The sequence below is a fragment of the Schistocerca cancellata genome, chromosome 6 (assembly GCF_023864275.1).
Source record: "Schistocerca cancellata isolate TAMUIC-IGC-003103 chromosome 6, iqSchCanc2.1, whole genome shotgun sequence".
Classification (NCBI taxonomy): Eukaryota; Metazoa; Arthropoda; class Insecta; order Orthoptera; family Acrididae; genus Schistocerca; species Schistocerca cancellata.
Window position 1 is genome coordinate 505,199,878 of NC_064631.1, and position 21,877 is coordinate 505,221,754.

Here is a 21,877-nt window from a genome sequence, read left to right on the forward strand (position 1 = left end):
AAAAGCCATACCACCTACTTGATTAATTCAGTCTGACCCCATTTATCCATTAGCCAACTAGAGAAACTGGCAACAGCAAAACATGTCTGGATAACATAATAACAAACATGACCCATCTTCCCAACAATACATCTTTCCTAAAATTGCTAGTTTTAGATCTCTGATCACCATGCAGTACAACTTCAATTGGAGGCAAATGAGGTGCCCTTGTCACTAAAAAAGAAACTGCATGTTAGCAAAACAATTGTGTATAATGATTACAACAACAGACTGAACTGCATGTTGGCACACATATCATGGTTTGAGAAAGTTAAACAAACAAAAAATATAAACAAAAGCATCTCGATAAATAATGATGTCACTGAAGCAAGGGAAAAGTTAAAATTATTCCATAATGCAATGCTGAATAACAGACAGAATCTCAGGCTAAAGGCGGCCTTCAAAATTTATCAAGAATACTATGAAGCTTTATTAATACAGACCAGAATCAACTATGTTGCAAACAAGCTTCAGGCTTCACACAGTGTTACTACTGGTGTCTTGGGAGTGATAAACAGTTTTAGAACAGGCAGAGACAAATCCTGTGTGGAGCTTATTATTGACCACAGTTGGATGGTAGTAAAAGATCAACCTGAAATTGCAAATATATTCAATGAATATTTTTCTTCAATAGGGCAACTATCAGTGACAAACATAATAACCTGCAGTATAATTTTAAGGGCAATCTATCTGAGCATACCATATATCCAGCCCCCACAAATTGCAAAGTTTGGCCACTGGGGCCCTCCCTAATATGGCAGACATTCAGTTAACATACTCCCCCACTCCTCCCTCCCCTGTTACTCATGTGTATGGTAAAATAAGTGTCTTAACATCTTCCTGTGGCTTCACGTAAACCAGGAGCCTATTACTGCAGCATATCCATGGAAATTCTCATAAAATTTTATGTTTATTTCCTCACTTAATTATCCAGGTGAAATATTAACCCACAATGTTCATATGCTACTCACAGATGAAATGATCTGTGACTGTGCTAGTACAAATTTAGCGCCTATAAAATACAGCATGAAATAAAATTGTAATGCACAAATTTTCGCTATTTTTGATCTAAACTGCAGTTTTCAGCATAATAATGCAACAGTTGGCAGCCACTTGTCACACTCTGTTTTATGATTTTGTCTTCTGAAACAAACTAGGAACACACTTTAAATGTGTCATTTATTTTTATTCACACCCAGAATCATCATCAAAACATCAGTACATTAGGTGCATGTGCACAATGAAAGGTGTTCAATTTTTTTTTTTATTAAACATTGAAATTAGTGATATATTGTATCAGTTGCAGTATCCGTATTTTTAAAACAGTTGGTCATATTATTCTACCACATTCCATGATTTTGATTAAAAATTGTTCTAGAGTTCAGTTACATCAACATTTTAAAATGAAATAAATGCAAAAAACTGAGAATTATTTGAATTGAATTACAATGTTACATTCAACAGAGAACAATTTATTATCTTAAGTTTCATTATTGATTATTATTGGCAGTATACAACACCAAACAAAAATTGGAACAATCACTCACTTAACATCACCGACTTAACTTTTCATGACTTTTGAAAGGGATATTATTCAACTAATGCTGGATCAACCTTAAATTATCAATGACCTGAGAAACTCTTATATCTGCACATAAGTAATTTCATGTTATAAAAATTGTCCTTGACAGTAGTTTGTACATCAGTTATATATAATTAACTTTACTTATAAGCTAAAATCATACAGTAAATCACATAAAAATGAAAGTTTCTCTAATGTGTTTCTACACAACAAATATAAATAACTTATACAACAAATTTTAGAAATTAGCTTTTGTTCACTATATTCTGAAATGTAATAAATAAATTAATGACTATGAAGTAACAAGAGAGTCATTTTCTTGCAGTCTTGACAATCAGTGAAGCTGTGACAAATGATTTCACAACTTCTCATTTGCACTTTTTATGAATGTTTTTTTATGTTGCTGCAATGACCTTCTTTTGCTTTCTGGATTCTCTGAAGATTCTGTTGCTACTTCAGTTGTGTTTTGTTCTTGAGTTTTGTTTGATCCTGACAATGTAATTCCTAAAAGATTACTCAGGAATGAAATACTTTCTTCAGCTGATTCATTTACTGCTGCAATTAAAGCTTCTTCATTGATGTCTTCATCAGTTGTCTCACTGGAGGAAAAAAACATCATTGATACATACACCAGGTAACTTTATCTATAGCTTTAAATTTTGTTTATTTAGCAGTGTGTGGAGCTTTCATATTAAGATTTCAGATCAAACATTGCCACAGTAATCTTATATAGGAAAGATTGAACATCATTTTAGGGTGGAGAAATGTAAGAAGCACAGAACACGTTTCAAAACTAAACAATTATTAATCTTTGCTTCACTAACATTGTTGAAATCATAAATATGGGTAATAAGGTTTTTTAAGTTCATTGGGGTATGTAAAAGGATACTATTGACAATAACAGTGTATTTATTATCAGAAGGAAGGGAAATTAATGAAGTAAAAACAGCAAAACAACCTCAGTTTATATCAGCACCACAGGTATTCTCACACTCCTTGTGTTTGACTGGATAGATAAATTAAGCTTTACACTGACAACGTGTGCAAGGACAGAGCAAACCTCAAACTAAATGAACAGGGTTCTGAAGCCATTAATTTGAATGTCCACTTTTATAGAATTTTTTTCACGGTGACAAAGAATCATACCTTCTGCTAATATGTTCATCTCCACATACCTAATGTACACAACACTCCCAAGAATCTGCCACACAAGTTCTTGCACCTGCTCCTAAGATCTACAACTATATTGTTCTTTCCAGTGTCAAGTTACCCATTAATCTGTGCCTCAGAAGACTTCTCATTATCAAGTAAAGGTAGTTTAAACAGATATATGGATAGATTTGCATTGGATCAGTTATATAGCTGCAAAGTACGGTCTAGATGTGCTGAATGGTGGTGTAGGAACCCCCTGGTGACACAACAAAATCACACAATGGACTTTGGCGTTTATTCTGTGAAGAATGTTATTTACAATGTGTTTATTCTTTGGTTTTGTTGTAGCCCTATGCCACCTTTTTTTACATATATCTTTGCTTTGGTATTGTTCCTGTGTTCAACAACATTCAAAAATAAAGTTATATTCCCGAAAGCATTACTCTCTCTCAAAAATTATTATTAATTAGCCTCAGTAGTTTTAGTGATGACCCCAAACACTGAACATAAAGAAAATTATGATGTACAAACAAGAGAATTCAGTGACTTCAGAAAGTTCGTGGAGGAATGAAGAGATGCAGCTGGTGAACCTTCAAGAACAGACACATGAACAACTTGAAGCACAGAAGTTACCATTGGAGACGCCTATTACTCCAACATCAAACACGCGTGCAGCCTTACAAACCAACAGCCCGATAGAAAACATGCAGCACGTAAAAATTCGAACACTGCAGTTTCTGCCAGACAAACTGCAGCTGTGGTTTGTTTGCAATGATAGAGCTCACATTTGCTCAAAGAAAAATCCATGATGAGCAGACAAAGTTCACGATTACGGTGAATGCGCTGGATGCTAGAGCAGCAACCACAGCAGAAGATGTAATACTCCGACCTCCAGCAGAACAACCGTATGCAGCATTGAAAAATGTATCACTCACCAGAATGCATAAACTGTTAAATTAATGAATACAGCAGGTGCTTAAAGAAGAAGCTATAGGTGACAGGACACTGTCGGAATTTTGGAAGCATTTGAGCGGTATCATCAATGCAGAAGAATTATCAGATGCGAAGCACAAACATATCTGGCTAGATCAATTATCAAGCACAGTAAAAGCCGCACTGGTAACTCATGAAAAAGACAATGTGCAGAACCTCTTGGAGATAGCAGAAAAAGTCTGTGCGACCATAGGCAATCCACAGATGGCTTGTATGGCAATCTTTAATGGGGAAGAAGTATATGTTGGTACCAGTGTATGTTGGAAGGGTATGTTGGTACCATCAACGCTTCGTGGATAGAGCAACAAAGTGTTCGCAGCCATGTAAATACCCAAACATGAGCAGCAGCCAGCAGTAGGTGCAGAGGGCTGCAGTAGCACAGAAAAGCGCCTGTAACAATGAGGTGACATCGACGCAAACTACGGATAGGTGAGTAATGTCAATAATTTTCTTATCATCTCCAAATGGGTTTATGTCAGAAATATCAAGTCTATCCATCACTACCTAATCCGATGTGAGTGTGCTCCCCTTTACTGACTATCAAGGAATGGAAGGCACTCCATTGATGCAATTAACTGCAGCAAATAAGTCGCCCACTGTTGCTCATGGCACATGTAAAATTGAAGTTGCTTTAGGTTTCTCACAAAGCTGTCAGTGGACCTTCATTCTGGCAGAGGTGTCAGAGGTGATATTGGGTGCAGACTTTCTTTGTGACATGTAAATTACTGTAGATCTTGCTAATGCACAGATTAAATGAAATCAAGAGACAGTAGATGGCATCGCGGAACGTGACACTTACCACACTGGCAAGCATAACTGTGATGTGGTGTTACAAGCCGCAAATGATAACACGGTTGCAGAAAAATCTGCAGTAACTCACAAGACTGTACACTGCATTTACACCATGCCCGGTCAGCCAATACATCAATGGCTGTGCAGGTTAGCACCCGATCATTTTGTGGCAGCAAAAGCAGAATTCGAGGCATTACTGGCATCAGGTATCATAGGTAGATCAGACAACACATGGGTGTCACCCATACATTTGGTAAAGAAAAAAGATGGGTCTTGGAGACCCTGTGGCGATTACAGGAAGTTAAATGCACGTACTATACCAGATCATTACCCAGTGCCTAATATTCGCAATTTCACAAATCAATTAGCTGAGACAACAATCTTTAGCACTATTGATTGTAAAAGAGCTTATCACCAGATAATGGTTGCAAAAGAAGACTTACTGATAACTGCAGTTACAACATCTTTCAGTTTATTCGAATATGTCCAAATGCCTTTTGGGTTACAGAATGCAGCTCAAACATGGTAACGACTTATTGATGAAGTGTTGCGTAGTTTGAAAGAGTGCTTCACATATCTTGATGACATATTAATCTCATGAAATATGGCAGAAGCACATGAGAAGCAACTGTCCACATTATTCACCTGCATAAAACAGTACAGAATAATAGTCAAGAAAGCAAAATGCAAACTGCGAAAACGGCATGTGACGTTTCTAGGATATGAAGTTCCGGCAGAGGGTATATGGCCATGAGAGAACAAGGCAGCAGTAATTGACAACATGAACCATCCTGAGACTTACCATCAACTCAGAAAATTTTTAGGCATTGTAAATTTCTATAGACAGCATTTGGTGCGAGCTGCACTAGTACAAGTGCCCTTGACAGACACTCTCGCAGGTAAAAATGCAAATGACAAACAACCATTGCAATGGAACATGGACATGGAGAGAGCATTTCAACACAAAAGGCTGACTTATGAAAAGCAGTACTCATTACTCATCCGGTACCAAAAGCACCTCTGTGAATAGTAGTCGATGCCAGCCAAGATGCTTTGGGAGCTGCAATGCACCAGAAAGTAAATGACAAATGGCAGCCTTTGGGTTTTTTCTCATGAAAACTTACAGACCCACAAAGGAAATGGAGTGCATACAATGGAGAACTATTAGCAATATATGAAGCTATCCAGTACTTTCGCCCATATGTGGAGGCAAGAGCATTTACTGTATACACCGACCATAAACCAATAACCTTCGCATTCAGTAAGTCACAGGATAACTGTTCTCCATATCTATTTCACCACTTAGAATACATCAGTCAACTTACTGCAGATATCAAGCACAACAAGTGAGCCAAAAACATAGTCGCCGATATCCTGTCGCGGGTCTCCATTATTTCACAAACCACAGGCTACGATAAGTTAGCCGCAGCACAAGCTAATGACACACAACTCCAACAGTACTTACAGGATGTAACAACTGAACTTCAGTTAAAATTAGTCCAGCCAGTGGGCATGAATGTGAAGATATGATGTGACATAGCTACGAAAAAAACCAGGCCTTTCATGCCAAGGCAGCTACAGAAAGATGTTTTCGACAGCATACATGGACTCAGTCATCCAGGTAGCAGAGTGACTATCAAACTACTCACAGAACATTTTGTCTGGCCGAGTATAAGGAAGGATTGCCGCCATTGTGCCAAAGGATCAAGATTGGGCGGCATGTACAGAAAGCAGTTGGAGATTTCCCCCTGGTAACAAAGAGGTTCTCCCACGTTCATTTAGACATTGTGGGCCCTCTATCACCTTAGGAAGGCTACAAGTATTTGTTGACATTGGTGGACCAGTATACGAGATGGGCAGAAGCTTCTCCACATTTCAGCAGAGACGGTAGCTCGAGTATTTTTGGCTTCTCGGATCTCCCGTTTTGGATGTCCACTACACGTGACAACTGATCAAGGATGACAATTTGAATCCACTTTGTTCCAACAAGTAGCCAGGCTCTGCAGATTCGGCCATCACTGCACCACCACTTATCACCCAGCAAACAATGGCATGGTTGAGCGGTAGCACAGGACATTAAAGACAGCATTGGTGTACCATAAGGACAGCTGGACTTCAGCGTTGCCAGTGGTGCTGCTAGGTCTCCAAACTACCTACAAATCAGACCTAGGTGCATCCATGGCTGAACTGGTTTATGGAGAGAACCTCAGGCTATCAGCAGAATTTTTTGTTGAACCAACGGAAGAGACAGTGGGCGACATGCCTTATGTCTTACAACAAGTCCGCAACCACATGGCACAGCTGCGACCGACACCTGGTTCTTGATGTGGCACCAACACGCCATTCATTCACAAGCAGCTTAGCAATTGCCCTTATGTGTGGCTGAGAACAGACGCTGTACGAACACTTCTTTAGCTGCCATATACTGGGCCGTATAAAGTACTCACGAGAGATGAACATACACTGCAGATAAATCATGACGGGAAGCGACAAACTGTTTCCAATGAGAGAGGTAAACTGGCACACATGTAGCCATCAGCTGATGAAGAAAATCAAGATATCAGTGAAGAACTGCCCCCTACACAATATGATGAAGAGGTGTTGCCCACAGAGAGCAACACACCAATCCAGAAGCAGGAAGCCGCACCGAAAGACCCACCGTTCTCATAGAAGCACTCTAGGGTGGGCAGAATTATAAAATACAAGTATCCAAGTATCATTATGTGCCTGGAGCTCTGCTCTACAAAGAGGGGGGGGGGGGGGGGGGGCTGTGTAGGAACTGCCTGGTTGCAACGAAATCACACAGTGGACTTTGGTGTTTATTCTGAGAAGAATGTTATTTACAATGTATTTATTCTTTGTTTTTGTTCTAGCACTATGCCATCTTTTATTATATATCTTTGCTTTGGTATTATTCCTGTGTTCAACGACATGCAAAAATAAAGTTATATTCTTGAACAAATTACTCTCTCTTGAAAATAATTATTAATTAGCCTCAGTGGCTTTAGTGGTATTAGAATATTGCTAGGATATTTTTGAAAGATTTCTTGAAGCCTTCAGCTGCCATTCTCTTTATTTCCTGTATGATTGTACAGTTTCAGACTTAGGCCATTTTCAAGTATTTTATTGATGATCTTTCAGTAGCAGATTATGTCATATACATTGTTCCTGCTATAACATCATGTTATGCTCATAAAATAAATCCAAGGTGTTCACACTATTTTAGGAGCACGTTACTTTCGAGTGCTGCTTGGATTTATTTTAGGAACATAACATGACGTTATAGGAGCAATGACATGTATGACATGATCTGCTACTAAAAAATCATCCATGAAATACTTGAAAATGGCCTAAGCCCGAAATTGTACAATTGCACAGGGAATAAAGAGGATGGCAGCTGAGGGCTTCAAGAAATTCTTAAAAAAATTCATTGCAGCTACGGACTCTGTCGCATTGAAAATTATTGCTAGGATAAGTGTGCTGGAAGCTATGCTACTTAAAAGAGCATAAAGCTTTGGTTTCATTTCAAGTTTTGATTTATTGAAATGCAGTCTGGTTTGAATATTACATAAACATAGATCAGAAGCAAATGTTCTTTGGATATTTGGAAAATTGTTTTTATGTTTGTGAAGTTGTGTAGGAAGCATCCGCCTCCGTAGCGTTACCACCTACCATGCAGGGGGCCCAGGTTCGATTCCCAGCAGGGTACTGGGTGTTGTGTGTCCATCATCATTTTCATCATCATCATTATCGACTCACAAGTACCCGAACTGCCATCAACTAAAAAGGACTTGCAATACGGCAGCTGAACTCCCCCGAATGTGGCCTCCCGGCCAACAATGCCATATGATCATTTCATTCCCCCCTCCCGTAGGAGGCCTAGGAGATACAATGCTATTTGAAGTTAGTGGAATATGAAGATGCTGATAAGAATATCTTTGGTGTTTGCTGTTATACACAAAAGGTTTACTTCATTATGTGTAATTTATTGAGTTATACCTCAAAGTTAATGAGGCTTCCCTCGAAACTTCTCCTTGCCATAACTGTCATTGTGACAGGATTTTAGGGATTTCTCACTTTTCCCTTCTGTGATTTAACACCATATTAGTCTCTTTTGCTATTCATCAACATATTTCTTCAACAGAAAATATATATGCCTGAAACAGCAAAATGACATTACTCTACCTGCTATTATCCTACTTCTCTTAAGTAACTATTGATTTCATTATCTTTTATCTGAAACTATTTATACATTAGTGTACCAGCAGTACTTTACCTAAAAATGCCAAAATATTGTTCATACAGTGTTTCACATAATTTTATTACCTATGTGATCATATACAGTCAATTGGTTATAACGATGTATTTAGCTTTGTTTGGAACCATATTAATTAAGAGAAATTGTTAATTGAAATTGTTACTAGAGTGTGTAATGGTAAAATTGGAGTGAGGTAATAAGTAATTTTGAGAGTACTGACACAATTTGTTAGACTGTTCTCATTTCATTCTTCGTAGTTCCACGTCTCAGTTTTCCAAAAACTTTAAAGATCTTATAACAGACCTAAAGATCAGCCACACCCAAAATTATTTTTGCCACTAGAGCCATTATACTTGTCAGAGTCCAGGAATTGATATTATGCTTTTACTGACATAATTTTTCTGACCAGATAACACTCTTCATTTTTCAGTTGGGCCACTAATTAAGAATTTGCACAAAATCAGCAAAATTTCAAACGTTGCAATTTTACATGTAAGTCAGTAATCTACTGCAGAGACATACAGTGTGCTAATCAAATTGTACTGTGAATCTTTATACTTTTCTAACCAGCTATCTTTTCATTAAAGCAAATTATTGTTGTAACTTATAGGTCATCTACTCTATTAAATTTCCACCCTGCATATTTATACAGTATAATGTAACTATCAAGATTTCAAAATATCTTTCTGGCATGCTTTATATATCTCACCATTCCAAAAATCTTCAGTCTGCATCTGATAATCACACGAGTAACACCTATGAAAAAATCCACATACTGCAATCACTGCACTAACATCTCTGCATCACTCACTTGCTTAAACATGTAATCATCATTTTGTAACTATACAATACACATGCATGAGTTAAAGTTCAGTGTAAGGAGTTCACAGTTATGTGTTGGAATCCACATTTCTGTAATGAACAACAGAGCACATACATGCATAAACTTCTGGTTTGTTGTGTCAATTATGATGAACTATGTTATGAAGGACAGTTATGCTCACCGACATTGATTACTGAACATCAGTTAGTGAACAATTGCTTAGATTGTTTTGAGAGTGAGTTCAGTGAATTACAAAGTAATGTTATGTGTACACGAGCTTACTAAAGACTACAGTAAGTAACTAATTAAATGAACTTCCACTGAGTGTGACTTTTGTTTAAGATGTCAAGATAAAAGGGTGCTACACTTTGTTGTTTCATGATACTGTTTTGTATGAAAATTGGCTGGACAGTGTTTATGAGAGCTACCGGTGAAATAATGTAGAAAGTACAGTTAATTATTAGAGACTAGTCATCACTCAGTAGTGTGTTGAGCAAAATAGATCTACCCACTAATAAATCTGGAAATCCTTAGTTCTGAGCTCATTGTTGTTGAACATAGTTAAAAAGTCTAAACAGTTTTTTGGTTTGGGACTGTGAACATATGGTGCTACCGAGAAAAGAAGAGACAGCAAGCAAGTCCACTTATATGTCGAATAGCAGATGAAATCTTACAGAACAAGGTACTGGTTAAGATGGTACATAACAACATATTCAGAATCAAGAAGATGTGATAATGGGTGAACCAAAATGAAGCAAAATTAAAACATTTCATTTTCAAGTGAAGCAGAAAACAGTTCGACCCTTCTGTGAGTACATTTGGTAATGAGATACAAGGTATTATTCAAAATTCCTCTTCATCTGCATCAGTGCAGAATGCATTTTTATTTCAGTTGCCAGACCAGAACATCTGATATATTAACAGGCTCAATGAAATGAGCAGAAAATAAAATTAAGCAAAAAGTATCTATCACTCATCCAAATTTAAGTGTGGCCTAAGGCTCTGTCTCCTGTTTACCTTCCATTAAATTATGAAATGTCTTTTAGTACTGTTTTCTTGTTCTGCTCAGTGACATGGTGCAGAGCCTGCATTTTTAGTAAAGAAGAAAGGATCTCCAATTCCTGTCCAGTCACCCTCAGTAAGATTTTCTGAAGCATCTCTACACTGCACAAGACACATGCCACTACAACTCTGTTGATACAGCCACAACAAATTTCCACTCTCCTCCTCTTTCAAACTAGTTCTATTGATAAGACCATGACTAGTACCCTCCATACCCCTGCCCTTCCTTTTTTTTTTTTTTTAATGTGAAAGTGCTATGTTTTTAATTCTCTCACTGCCAATCTGCCAACGATAAATTAAATGTTAACATTCTACCTGTTTGACACTTTGTATACTACTTAACAAGCAGAACTGGTTGCCATAGGATTTGAAAGAGATAGGGAGATGAAATATGGTGTGTGTGTGTGTGTGTGTGTGTGTGTGTGTGTGTGTGTGTGTGTGTGTGTGTGTCTGTGTGTGTGTGTGTGCGTGTGCAAAAGTAATTCATCCACCCACAGAGTGGTACTGAACCTATATACTTGTCATGTAAAGGACAACCACTTTTACCGTGACAAATTGAAACATCAAATTGTTTAGAACAGCTGGCTCATTTGTGATCATTTATAATTAGAAAAAATATTTGTGTGGCAATAACATATTGCATACAGAATATTTTGTTGTAGTCTAGCGTTATACACTATCCTACATCTAACAGAACACATATGTTACAAATATATATATTTGTATTTGCATTTGTGCTTTTTGCAATGAAGTGACAGCATTGCTGACAATTCTAATATAAAAGCAGGTTGCTATGCCGAAGGTCATGCCCAATTACAAATAAATATGTGTTACTTACACGGTATTGGCTGGTGGTAGTGTGGCATTCACTGGTGGATCTGGAACCATTCCATCTGATCCCATTCGAAAGCAACCAAGTGGGAACTGAGCTTGTACATCACCAAGTAGAGCAGGTTCCAACTGCAAGCACCATCTCAACCCATCAGAGGTAGGTGCAAGATCACTAAATCGTGCGCACAGTTGTGTGAGGCCACCCAGCATATTTAGACATACTGGATCTGGCTTTGCACCTACCAATGTGAAATCAACAAAATGAATTATTCATTTCTAAAAGAAGAGTCATTTGTAGTTTCACCCCCTACTACACAAAACAATCATTTATCATAAATTTGAAATGCATGTTAATAATAAGATATTAAAGGTATACACAATTAATGCAGATTATAGCAGAATACATCACCCAAAAGAGAGCCAATGATGGAATCAAATGTGGAGTCCTGGAAAGCAGGTGCCAGAGAGGGGGAGGTGGGGGCTCCTCAACACTCAAACTGGAAATCCTGCACCCTGTGGTACCATCACGTTATTAGGAAGTATTTGGTGAACCTTTAAATGGTTGACTGTAGCCTAGCAAGAGAATTTCAATAAACTATGCAGAGAGATGTAAGCTTTGGTTCTGGAAACAGAGGACTAAATATAGTGAGTCAATTACTGTGACACAAAAACATTTTGCCTGTCCTTCCTTTTAAATCCAGTGTTGTCTCTTTTGATCAGGAGATAATGGAATGGGTTGCTTATCTAAGAAAAACTGTATGTCCATTACAAATAAACAATCTGGCCGTCCTAGGAGCATTAAAATCACAAAAGAATCACTGCCATTAAAAAGTCCACACACTAGCTTCCAAGGCAATGTTCAAAAACATGCTCTTGCATTCGAGGTTTCTGATAAATTTGTGAGCTGAGTTTTATATGCAGATCTGTATCTTCGCCCATATAAATCTGTGAGTACACAAGAATTAAGTCAGAAGACTGACCTTTCAAAAATAGCTCCAAGCAAAGTTTTATGGAACACCGTTTACATCTCTCTGCGTAGTTTATTGAAATTCTCTTACTAGGCTACAGTCAACCATTTAAAGATTCACCAAATACTTCCTAATAACCTGATAGTACTACAGGGTGCAGGATTTCCAGTTTGAGTGTTGAGGAGCCCCCACCTCCCCCTCTCTGGCACCTGCTTTCTACGAATGTGACATGCAATAAACCTTTCAGCCAGAGGAGGAGAAATTGATTCAGAAGACTTCTGAATTCATACTGCTTATTGTTCTCATTTCTTTATGCAGAAAATGTTTGTGGGACATCAAATTTTATAATGGAGTGGTATTTAGTGCCAGATCACAGTCCGGATGCAATACCTTGCACTTCTTTTTGCAGCTTTGAAGCTGAGGTTACAGAATCAGCTTCAAATTCCTGAGGAGGAAATCACAGAAGATTCACCACTAATTTTTAAGTTACATTGAAAAGAATTACGGGGTGACTTCAAAAAGCATGTAACATGTTGTCCACACTAAGAACATTGAGAACATTGACACATTGTCTTCTGGGCTTCCTCTGGACACATTTCTGCTGTGATATGGTTAACAAATGCATCGAAGTGAGGGACTGAAATGGTGCAGCAACTGGAAACACACTCAAAAGTTGAATTAAGCAGGACAGCACAATTCTTGTGGGCTAAATGTCTAAATTCCACAGATTCACCATGAAATTTTGGTGGTATATGGACCAAACGTAAATTTGTGTTCAGTCACAGTGAAATGGTGCCAACAACATGACAAAGGTCACACAGAAGCATTTGATATTGATTAACTGTAGATGAGAATGTCCAGCAATCAAGGAACCAATTTGCAGTAAGTGCAGATTTTTCTAAGATTAGGATTTTCACACAACAGTACTCAAATGGTACCCTGACCAAGGAGTGGATTCCTATCAACAAGGAATTGAACAATTAGTAGAACATTCTGACTGTTGTTTACAGAGTATTGGTGACTATGTCAAAAAATAGTGTAATGTGCCTCTGTCACTCTGGAGTGTGGTGCAGCACTCAATATGAGTTACTTGACCTGCAATAACAACATATAACTTAATTTTTTAAGTGCCCTCGTAGCAAACTGACCAAACAACAAGCTCTGGAATATAAAAACTTTCATTCATTCAGTTCTGTCTATTCCATCCTGTAAGGAAAAGATGGCCTGATGAACATGTCCAGGTGTCCATTAACAGTTGTTAAAACACCATTAATAGTTAACTGTCACTGAAGTATGAGGGTGGTTTGAAAAGTTTTTGGAACGGAATAGAAAAAAAAGTACTTACATCACTCAAACTTTTTTATTTTTCAGTGCAGTCTCCTTGTAGATTAACACACTTGGTCCAATGATATTCCAGTGCCTTGATCCCATCTCAGAAATAAATTTCCTCCAGGCCTGCAAAATAGTTGTCAACTCTGGCTATCAATTCTTCGTTTGAAGTGAATCTTCATCCACCAATAACTTTTTTTTTTAAGAGATGGAAGTCTGACAGAGCCATATCAGGTGAATAAGGTGGGTGTGGCAATAATTCATGCCTTAGTTTGTGTAATTTTGCCAATGCGACAGCACATGTTTTTGATCCAGCATCAAGAGTCATGGCACCCATCTTGCAGATAATTTTTTCATTTCTAATTCTTCAGTTAAAATGTGATATACCCTATCAGATGACATCTGGCAAATGTGAGCAATTTCGCACACTTTCAATTGGTGATCCTCAATGACCATTTTGTGCACTTTTGCAATGATTTCTGGAGTAGTGACACACCTTGGCCAACCACTGCACTGATCATCATCTACGCTCTCCAACCAATTTAAATTCATTTGTCCATTTGGCAACAGTTGAATATGAAGGAGCAGAGTCCCCCAATGTATTCTGGAAATCAGCATGTATGTTCTTTGCTTTCATATCTTTCTTTATGAAGTACTTAATCACTGTTCGAATCTCGATTTTTTCCATCTTCACAAATCACTATGTGGGAACAACAACAGAGCCACATCACCACCACAACTCTCTTCCAAGAGCACTGACATGGCACATGTTTACAGGCAACAGTCCAACGAATATCATGTGAACAACTCATTGCGCTAGTGCTGACCTCTCATGGTGATTCCTAGAACTTTTCAAACCACCCTCATACTATGACCTATGAGCTTATGGAAGATAAATTTAATGCAGTAAAGTTAGCAGAATAGCAGTTATCTTTTGAAAAGGTTGCTGTTTCCTCAGGCATACTAAATATCTGCTAATTATCTATTCCTGCCAGCTTATTATTTATGTTTTGGCATTTATATTTATCATGAACAGAAGCAGACCTCTTACAGTAAAAACAGAGATCTGTGTATGTTGAAAACTGTCATGTGTCACAGTGCTATTGGTAATCCAAAAACCTTGCAGCAAGACACATTATTTGTATAAATAATGACTAGTAGTAACTTATATGTTTTCAATTTGCTTTTCAATTTATCACAGTTCTCAATTTCATGATTTAAATCTAGTGATAGTTTGCTGAAGAACTTTTGAACAGAATGCGGATCCTCACTCTGAACTCTAGACTGGGAGACAACATCTACATGGAAATTATGTGTTGATATTTTATTAATTTTTGTTAATCAGAGCTAATCTCAAATTAATTTTTATTATTGGCAATGGATACCTTTCAGGAGCAAATGAACTGGAAAGTATTTAAGAATTTCATGAATAATGTGATTGATTAGAAAATACAAAACTCACCCTTGATTGCTTCACTCAGAAGGACATTGTCTCCATAAGAAATATTGACATTAATTCCTTCAGCTGGAGATAGGTATGTCATCTCCACACATCCTGAAAGGATTAGTGACAAATGTTTTATTAATTATACATGTCGTCTTTTTGTTTTCTGTCCTCTTTTTTCCACAGTTGCACATATATAAGTTGTATAGGTTAAGTGCCATCCTTTAGCAACTGAAATAAAAGTTTTATTAAGCCCAGAAGTGTTTCACTTTATTTTAAAACATCCTGAAGTGGTCACTGTAACAGTATGGTTTTTTCTCTTGTAATTTTGTTTGTTATGATCATCAAAAGTTCACATGCTTTACTTATGACTATAAACAGTATTTATTCTTTTCATTACTAATGTTTTTTCTTTTCTTTTTGTTTACTGCATTCTTCTTCATCTTCCACATGTTTTTGCAGACAGCACTTTCACTGCACTTAAGACAGTTGCACTTTCATGTTGGGAAGTATCACTGTCCCCTTGCCATTTTGCATGTTTCGTTACAGTTGCTAAAGATGGCAATCAACCCATACAAGCATTATTAATTATTTGGTTCAAGAAGTACACCAGGAAAAATGAGTAAGAACAAACAAAAGTGTAGTGCAATAAAGTAATTAGACTTATTTCCAACTAAAATTTCTTAAATAAGTTGCATATAAATACTGAACCACAGGCAATATGAAACTTTCTGTACTTGGTAACAGACAAGTTTAATCAGCAGGCAACTTTCTATTTTTTCTGTTTTTGACTGACAATAGAAACTTGAAATAGATCTTATCATCATCTGATCTAGGAGAAATATTTATTAGTTGCTTGCTTTCTGTGTTGCTCATAGCCTAGTTCAAGATTTTTGGAGATCAGTTAAGTAGTGTGCACGATAATCAGCCTGTCAGATACATAGCTGTGTTGTTAATCAATTGAGGGTTCTTAAAAATGATACTGTATGCTATAACATGTTTACTGATTAAGGGACCAATCACATCCATACCAGCCACAACCACACCAGGTGTAGCCAGGAGTTTAGAGGGAAAGACTTAAAACTGGTACGCAATAAGATGCTTAACCCTTAATCACACAAAGGCACATAATATTCCTACATATCCAGACTGAGATGGACCAGCATGTGAATTAGCAAAAAACTGTTGTCAATATTTCTGGCTCACATCAGCACCGAACACATCTGTCACTTGGGTTCTGAGGCCATCCTCAGTTTGTAAGGGCAACTGGAAGAAGATGTGAAGACCACTAGCCTGGCTTGTGGGGTGAAAGCAGGGCTCACTATCTGCAGCATTGTACCCAATGTTGATCAGCATCCTTTGAGCCCGGGGGGGGGGGGGGGGGATACAAACCAAGGATTCTATCAATTCTATGACAGTTTTGGCTGCACAAAAGTTCCTGAATTTACTGCTCTCAAGGAAAGCTGTTACACTCAAATTATTCTTGGAACCAAGAGCTGGCTGAATGCTGAAATAAAAAACTCCAAAATATTTAATGAGGCATGGAAAGTATATTGAGAAGACAGATTAGATGCCATAGGAGAGGGAGCATTCATTGCAGTTGGCAAAAATATTCTGTCTGCCGAGGTTTAAACTGAGTCTGACTGTGAAGTTACCTGGATTTATGTTACATGAATGACTCAAAGGGTTTTCAAATAAGAGAATCCAGTACTTTATTCTCAACTGTGAGTTCACTACAGACAAGGGTATCATCAGGAGTGCACCAGAGGATTGTGGTAGGCCTATCCTTATCCTCTATATCCATAAATGATCTGACAAACAGGGTGAGCAGCAACCCATGGCTGCTTGCTGATGATGCTATGGTGTATGGGATGATGTTGTCACTGAATTACTGTAGGAGGGTACAAGGTGACTTAGACAAACTTTATAGATGCTTTGATTAATGGCAACTTGTAGGTTGTAGGTTAATGCAGATGAGTAGGAAAAATAATCCTGTAATGTTCAAATACAGCATCAGTAGCATGCTGCTTGACACAGTCATGGAGATCAAATATCTAGGTGTTATGTCGCAATGCTATATGAAATGGAATGGAAACTTCAGGATAACAAAAGGAAAGGCAAATGGTTGAATTTGTTTTATTGGGAGCATTTTAGGAAAGTGTAGCATATCTGTTAAGGAGACTATGTTTAAGACACTAGTGCAACAAATTCTTGGGTACTGCTTGAGTGTATGGGACCCAGCAGGTCATGTTAAAGGAGGACATCGAAACAATGCAGAGGCAGTCTGATAGATTTGTTACTGGTAAGTTCAGTCAGCACATGAGTGTTATGGAGATGCTTTGTGAACTGAAGGAAGACAATGTTCTTTTCATGAAACACTCTTGAGAAAATTTAGAGAATCAACATTTTAAGCTGACTGCATAACAATTCTACTGTCGCCAACAATCATTTTGTGCAAGGACCATGATGATAAGATAAGAGAAACCAGGGTGCATGTGGAAGCATATAGGTAGTTGCTTTCTCATCACTCTATTTGTGAGTGTAACAGGAAAGGGAATGGGTAGTAGTAGTACAATGTATCATCCACCATGCATCATGTGTTGGTTTCCAGAGTGTGCTCGTAGATATAGATGTTGATGCAGCTTTGCCTACTTTGCATTGAGAAACCTCTCTCACGAAGTTGGACTGCAGACAGAATTGCTAACATACTTTGAGTACTATGCTATGGCATAATGTACCAGGGTAATCCAGCTAAGGTTGAGAAAGGATTCGTTATAAGGAAGTGTGCAGTAAGAATATTATGTAAAGTTGATGACTGAGCATCTTGCAGAAGCTTGTTCTGAGAGCATGGGGTTCTTACACTTCTTTGCAAATACATTTACTCCCTAACAGTATATGTGACAGTAAGAGTTAATTTAGGATGAACTGTGAAATTCAAAAGCACAATATGACAAGCAAAAATATTTTCCTTATAGACTATGCAAATGGTAAGGCCAAGTAGAAACTCTTGGATAAGAAAACAAATAAAATTTATTTTATACATAGAGGAAACATAGAAATGCAGCAGAACTGAGGTTTTCAGTTAACTTTTTCCAGACTCTGGTGCCATCTCACTTTGTTATGCATTTGGATGCCTAAGCTTCACTTAGTGTATGCTCATTAACATCTGTATGTTATTCTGATCTGTTTGGAATGTGCATTGTCCACAAAATTCCCACCTGGCTTCTTGCTGGAAGGATACCAACATAGTGGAATGGTATATATATATATTTTTTCAGGTTAAGGTTTTTGTCCTTAATACACACCCTAATCCTAGACAATGGGGACCATGCTTTCCACATACTCAGATCCACATCACACCACAATGATTCACAACATTTTAATTTATGTATTCTTGTAACTCATCCTCACTATTCATTCCAGCAGACAGTATGTCTTAGTGTGTACACTGTAAGAAACACACATTGTAGTTATCGACTGTCAAACTGATATTATGACAGCCTTTTTTCTTCTCACTATATGAGGAGACAGTGTTGTTGGGTTGTGCTATATCATCCATGTGTATAGGGCAACACATGTAAAACAGGTCACTAGAATAACATTAACACTTTTAAAATTATAATATTAGACAAAATAGATTGCTACATTAAGTAGCAGACGTTTTTGGGCACGCGTGTGTTTCCTTTTTCTGACAAAGACTGTGGCTGAATAGTGTGTTAGCATCTTTTTGTTGTGTCTGTCTGCAACTCAACTTGTCATCTTTAGAGTAAGTAGCAATTTATCTTTTCCTTATATTGTTGATATTCTAAACTGTTGTAGGTGTGGGGGGGGGGGGGGGGGGGGGGAGGTACAAGAAGGTGCTCTTACCTTCCACTCATGGAATCTGATGTATACACTATCGATTCATTACAAAATTTAAAGATATAATTGTCTGTGATTTAAGATTGTTAAGTGTGAAGTGAAATATTGTGGCTCTAGCAATAATTATGTAACTAGGATTTGTTTGGTTGTCACACTGTTCACAGGAAATTACAGCATTTTCTTGGCTTGACAGAGGTTTTGATGCTGTCCTCCAGTCAAAGTGGATCTTAACCTTTACAAAACATTGCCAAAATAGAATCCGCCAGTCACCTCTTGGTCCCTTCGTCATACGGCCATTATTGAGCTGCAGAAAAGCACTGTTCCAATGTACTGGTGTGAGGTTTCCAGTGCCAGTTTCCAGCTCAGAATAAACATAGCTACAACACATCTGCCATACATCCATCCTAAATTCCTACAAAGACACCCTTCTCCCTATTACACAACTTAATAATTATAGTTTTATGGACAGAGAAGGCTCATCATAGTTTCCTGAGCCTCCATTCTGTTTCACATAACAGATTTTATAGTAGACTCTGGAGAACTTATAATGGGTCATGTTTTACTGTAGGTGGGTGCATCTGTACATCTATAGGACCCATATGCATCACTTGAGAAAAGAGGGTCAAGTATGAAATTTCAAGGTGGAAAAATGTCTTTTTCAGGAATGGAGACCTGCACATATTTCATAGGGGTGCAACATAGCACAGGATGCAGATATAGACTTAAAAAATTGTATAGTCAAGCTGACATAACTGCACAATAACTTTTCAAACAGGAGAGATTGTTACAACCATTTAGGTACAATTCTAAGCTGTTAAAGATTGATTTTATCAACTAATTTGAGGGTGATTTTGAGAAGTTGCTACAGCTAGTCAACTGCTGGGCCTGGATTACCCTTTACAAAAACACTCAAACACTCAAACACACACACACACACACACACACACACACACACACACACACACACACACACACACAAACAGAAAAGAAAAAAGTTGCCTCCAACACATATTTTATCCAACTTTAATTATGCTAGTCAACATTACATGATAGAAGATATAAGACTCAAGGAAGGTGATACGTCTAAAATTGAAAATTATCACCCCATCTCAATCTTACCTGCATTTTCTAAGGTAATTGAGAAAGTTATTTATACTAGACTAATGACGTTCCTGAGTCAACAGAATTTAATATTTGAAAATCAGAATGGCTTTATGAAAAACAAGTCAACATCAGTAGCAGTAGCACAATTAATAGACAAAATAATAATGGCCATTGAGAACAAGGAGTATGTAACTGGAGTGTTCCTTGATCTAGAAAAAGCTTTTGATTGTGTCAACATCACCATATTACTTGACAAGCTGTAGAACCTGCGTATCAGAGGAACTAGCTATGAGCTAATAAAATTGTATATGAGCAATAGAAAACAATTTGTCTTGCTTAAAACAAACAGTGGGTCTTACAAATCTAAAATTACTGATGTCAAATATGGAGTGCCTCAAGGTTCTGTCTTGGGACCCCTTCTTTTCTTGATTTATGTTAATGATATACAGTATAGTTCTCCTAATTGTACAAAAATATTGTACGCAGATGACACATCGATAGTGTCTAAACACAAAGACTATGAGAGTCTGGTTGTGCGACAGTGTAACTAATGAAATAGTCAAGTATTTTAATGAAAGCCATCTAAATGTAAGTGCTTCAAAGACTGCAATGATGGAATTTAACACAAGGAAGTTTTAAATAACCTACAACTAATGTAATTTTGATAAAAACAATATTTGTAATATTGTGATTGTATACTAACAAACGTAAAATCCATCAAAAAGTAAAATTTATTAATACAAACAAATCTTTAGTTTGTAATTTATAAACTGACGTATTCAGATGAATAATCTGTATGATGTCCTGAAAGTGTATTATTTCTAGGAATAGTATTTGATTATTCGATGTTGAATAAATATAATTATTATTATACAATAAATCAATTAATGTGGACAGAAAATAAGTTTTCTAAGCAAAAAAGTGTTAAGGATGACATCCAAGTTGATTAAACTTTTTAAAAAAGTTTATTTTCTGTATTTTCCTTGGAGAAATATTAATGTTGTATTGCTGATTTTTGTTGTTATCAAACAGATTCCCTTAATAATTACAATTTTTATTTCAGATTTTTGGTTGGCAAATTAACATTAGTTGTATATGAATAAAACCAATTTTTAATTGCTTTTTGATATTGTAGTTACGATTTATGCATACTAAGCATGTAATTTGATACTGCTGAATCAAAAGTGCCATTCACATTGATTTTAATAATATATGATTGCATACTTCACATATACCAGGTATCAAATTCATCTACCTTTACAGTCTTGAATGGGTAACTGTGGGGTATTTAAACACTTCTTGACAAATTTAGGTCTTGGGCACAATACATTCCCATACTCATCAAGTCAGTTTCAAAATTTTGCTCTCCATTGGGTAAATTTCTGCAGATGCCTATGGTTGTTAACACTCATTCAAATGTAGTTGGAGGGAGAAAATAGGACCTTTGTTGGTCTGCTGTGGTCTAGCTGCCAAATTACAGTTGTGAATGTGACAAATTCAGTGATAACTATTTTCTGAGAAATATTTACTCAAGATATTGAAACTACCTTTCACAGCTGACTTACCAGCTCCAACCAAATAGCAAGGGAAAAAACTGTTTGCAAATGATAAGTCTCTACATCATAAAGCTGAATCAAAC

General features: G+C 37.1%; 1 protein-coding gene across 1 annotated transcript in view; it reads right to left on the minus strand.

The window, feature by feature from the left end:
* Positions 1 to 1,740: 1,740 nt before the first annotated feature.
* The window catches only part of LOC126088403 (uncharacterized), a 57,399-nt gene continuing 37,262 nt past the window's right edge, over positions 1,741 to 21,877 (minus strand). Inside the window, exons 3-5 of the mRNA XM_049906543.1 lie at positions 15,292 to 15,384; positions 11,540 to 11,771; positions 1,741 to 2,220 (exon numbers count right to left, since the gene is read on the minus strand). Coding sequence (XP_049762500.1) covers positions 1,980 to 2,220; positions 11,540 to 11,771; positions 15,292 to 15,384 — 566 coding nt within the window. The 3' untranslated portion in view covers positions 1,741 to 1,979. The remainder of the gene's footprint in view (positions 2,221 to 11,539; positions 11,772 to 15,291; positions 15,385 to 21,877) is intronic.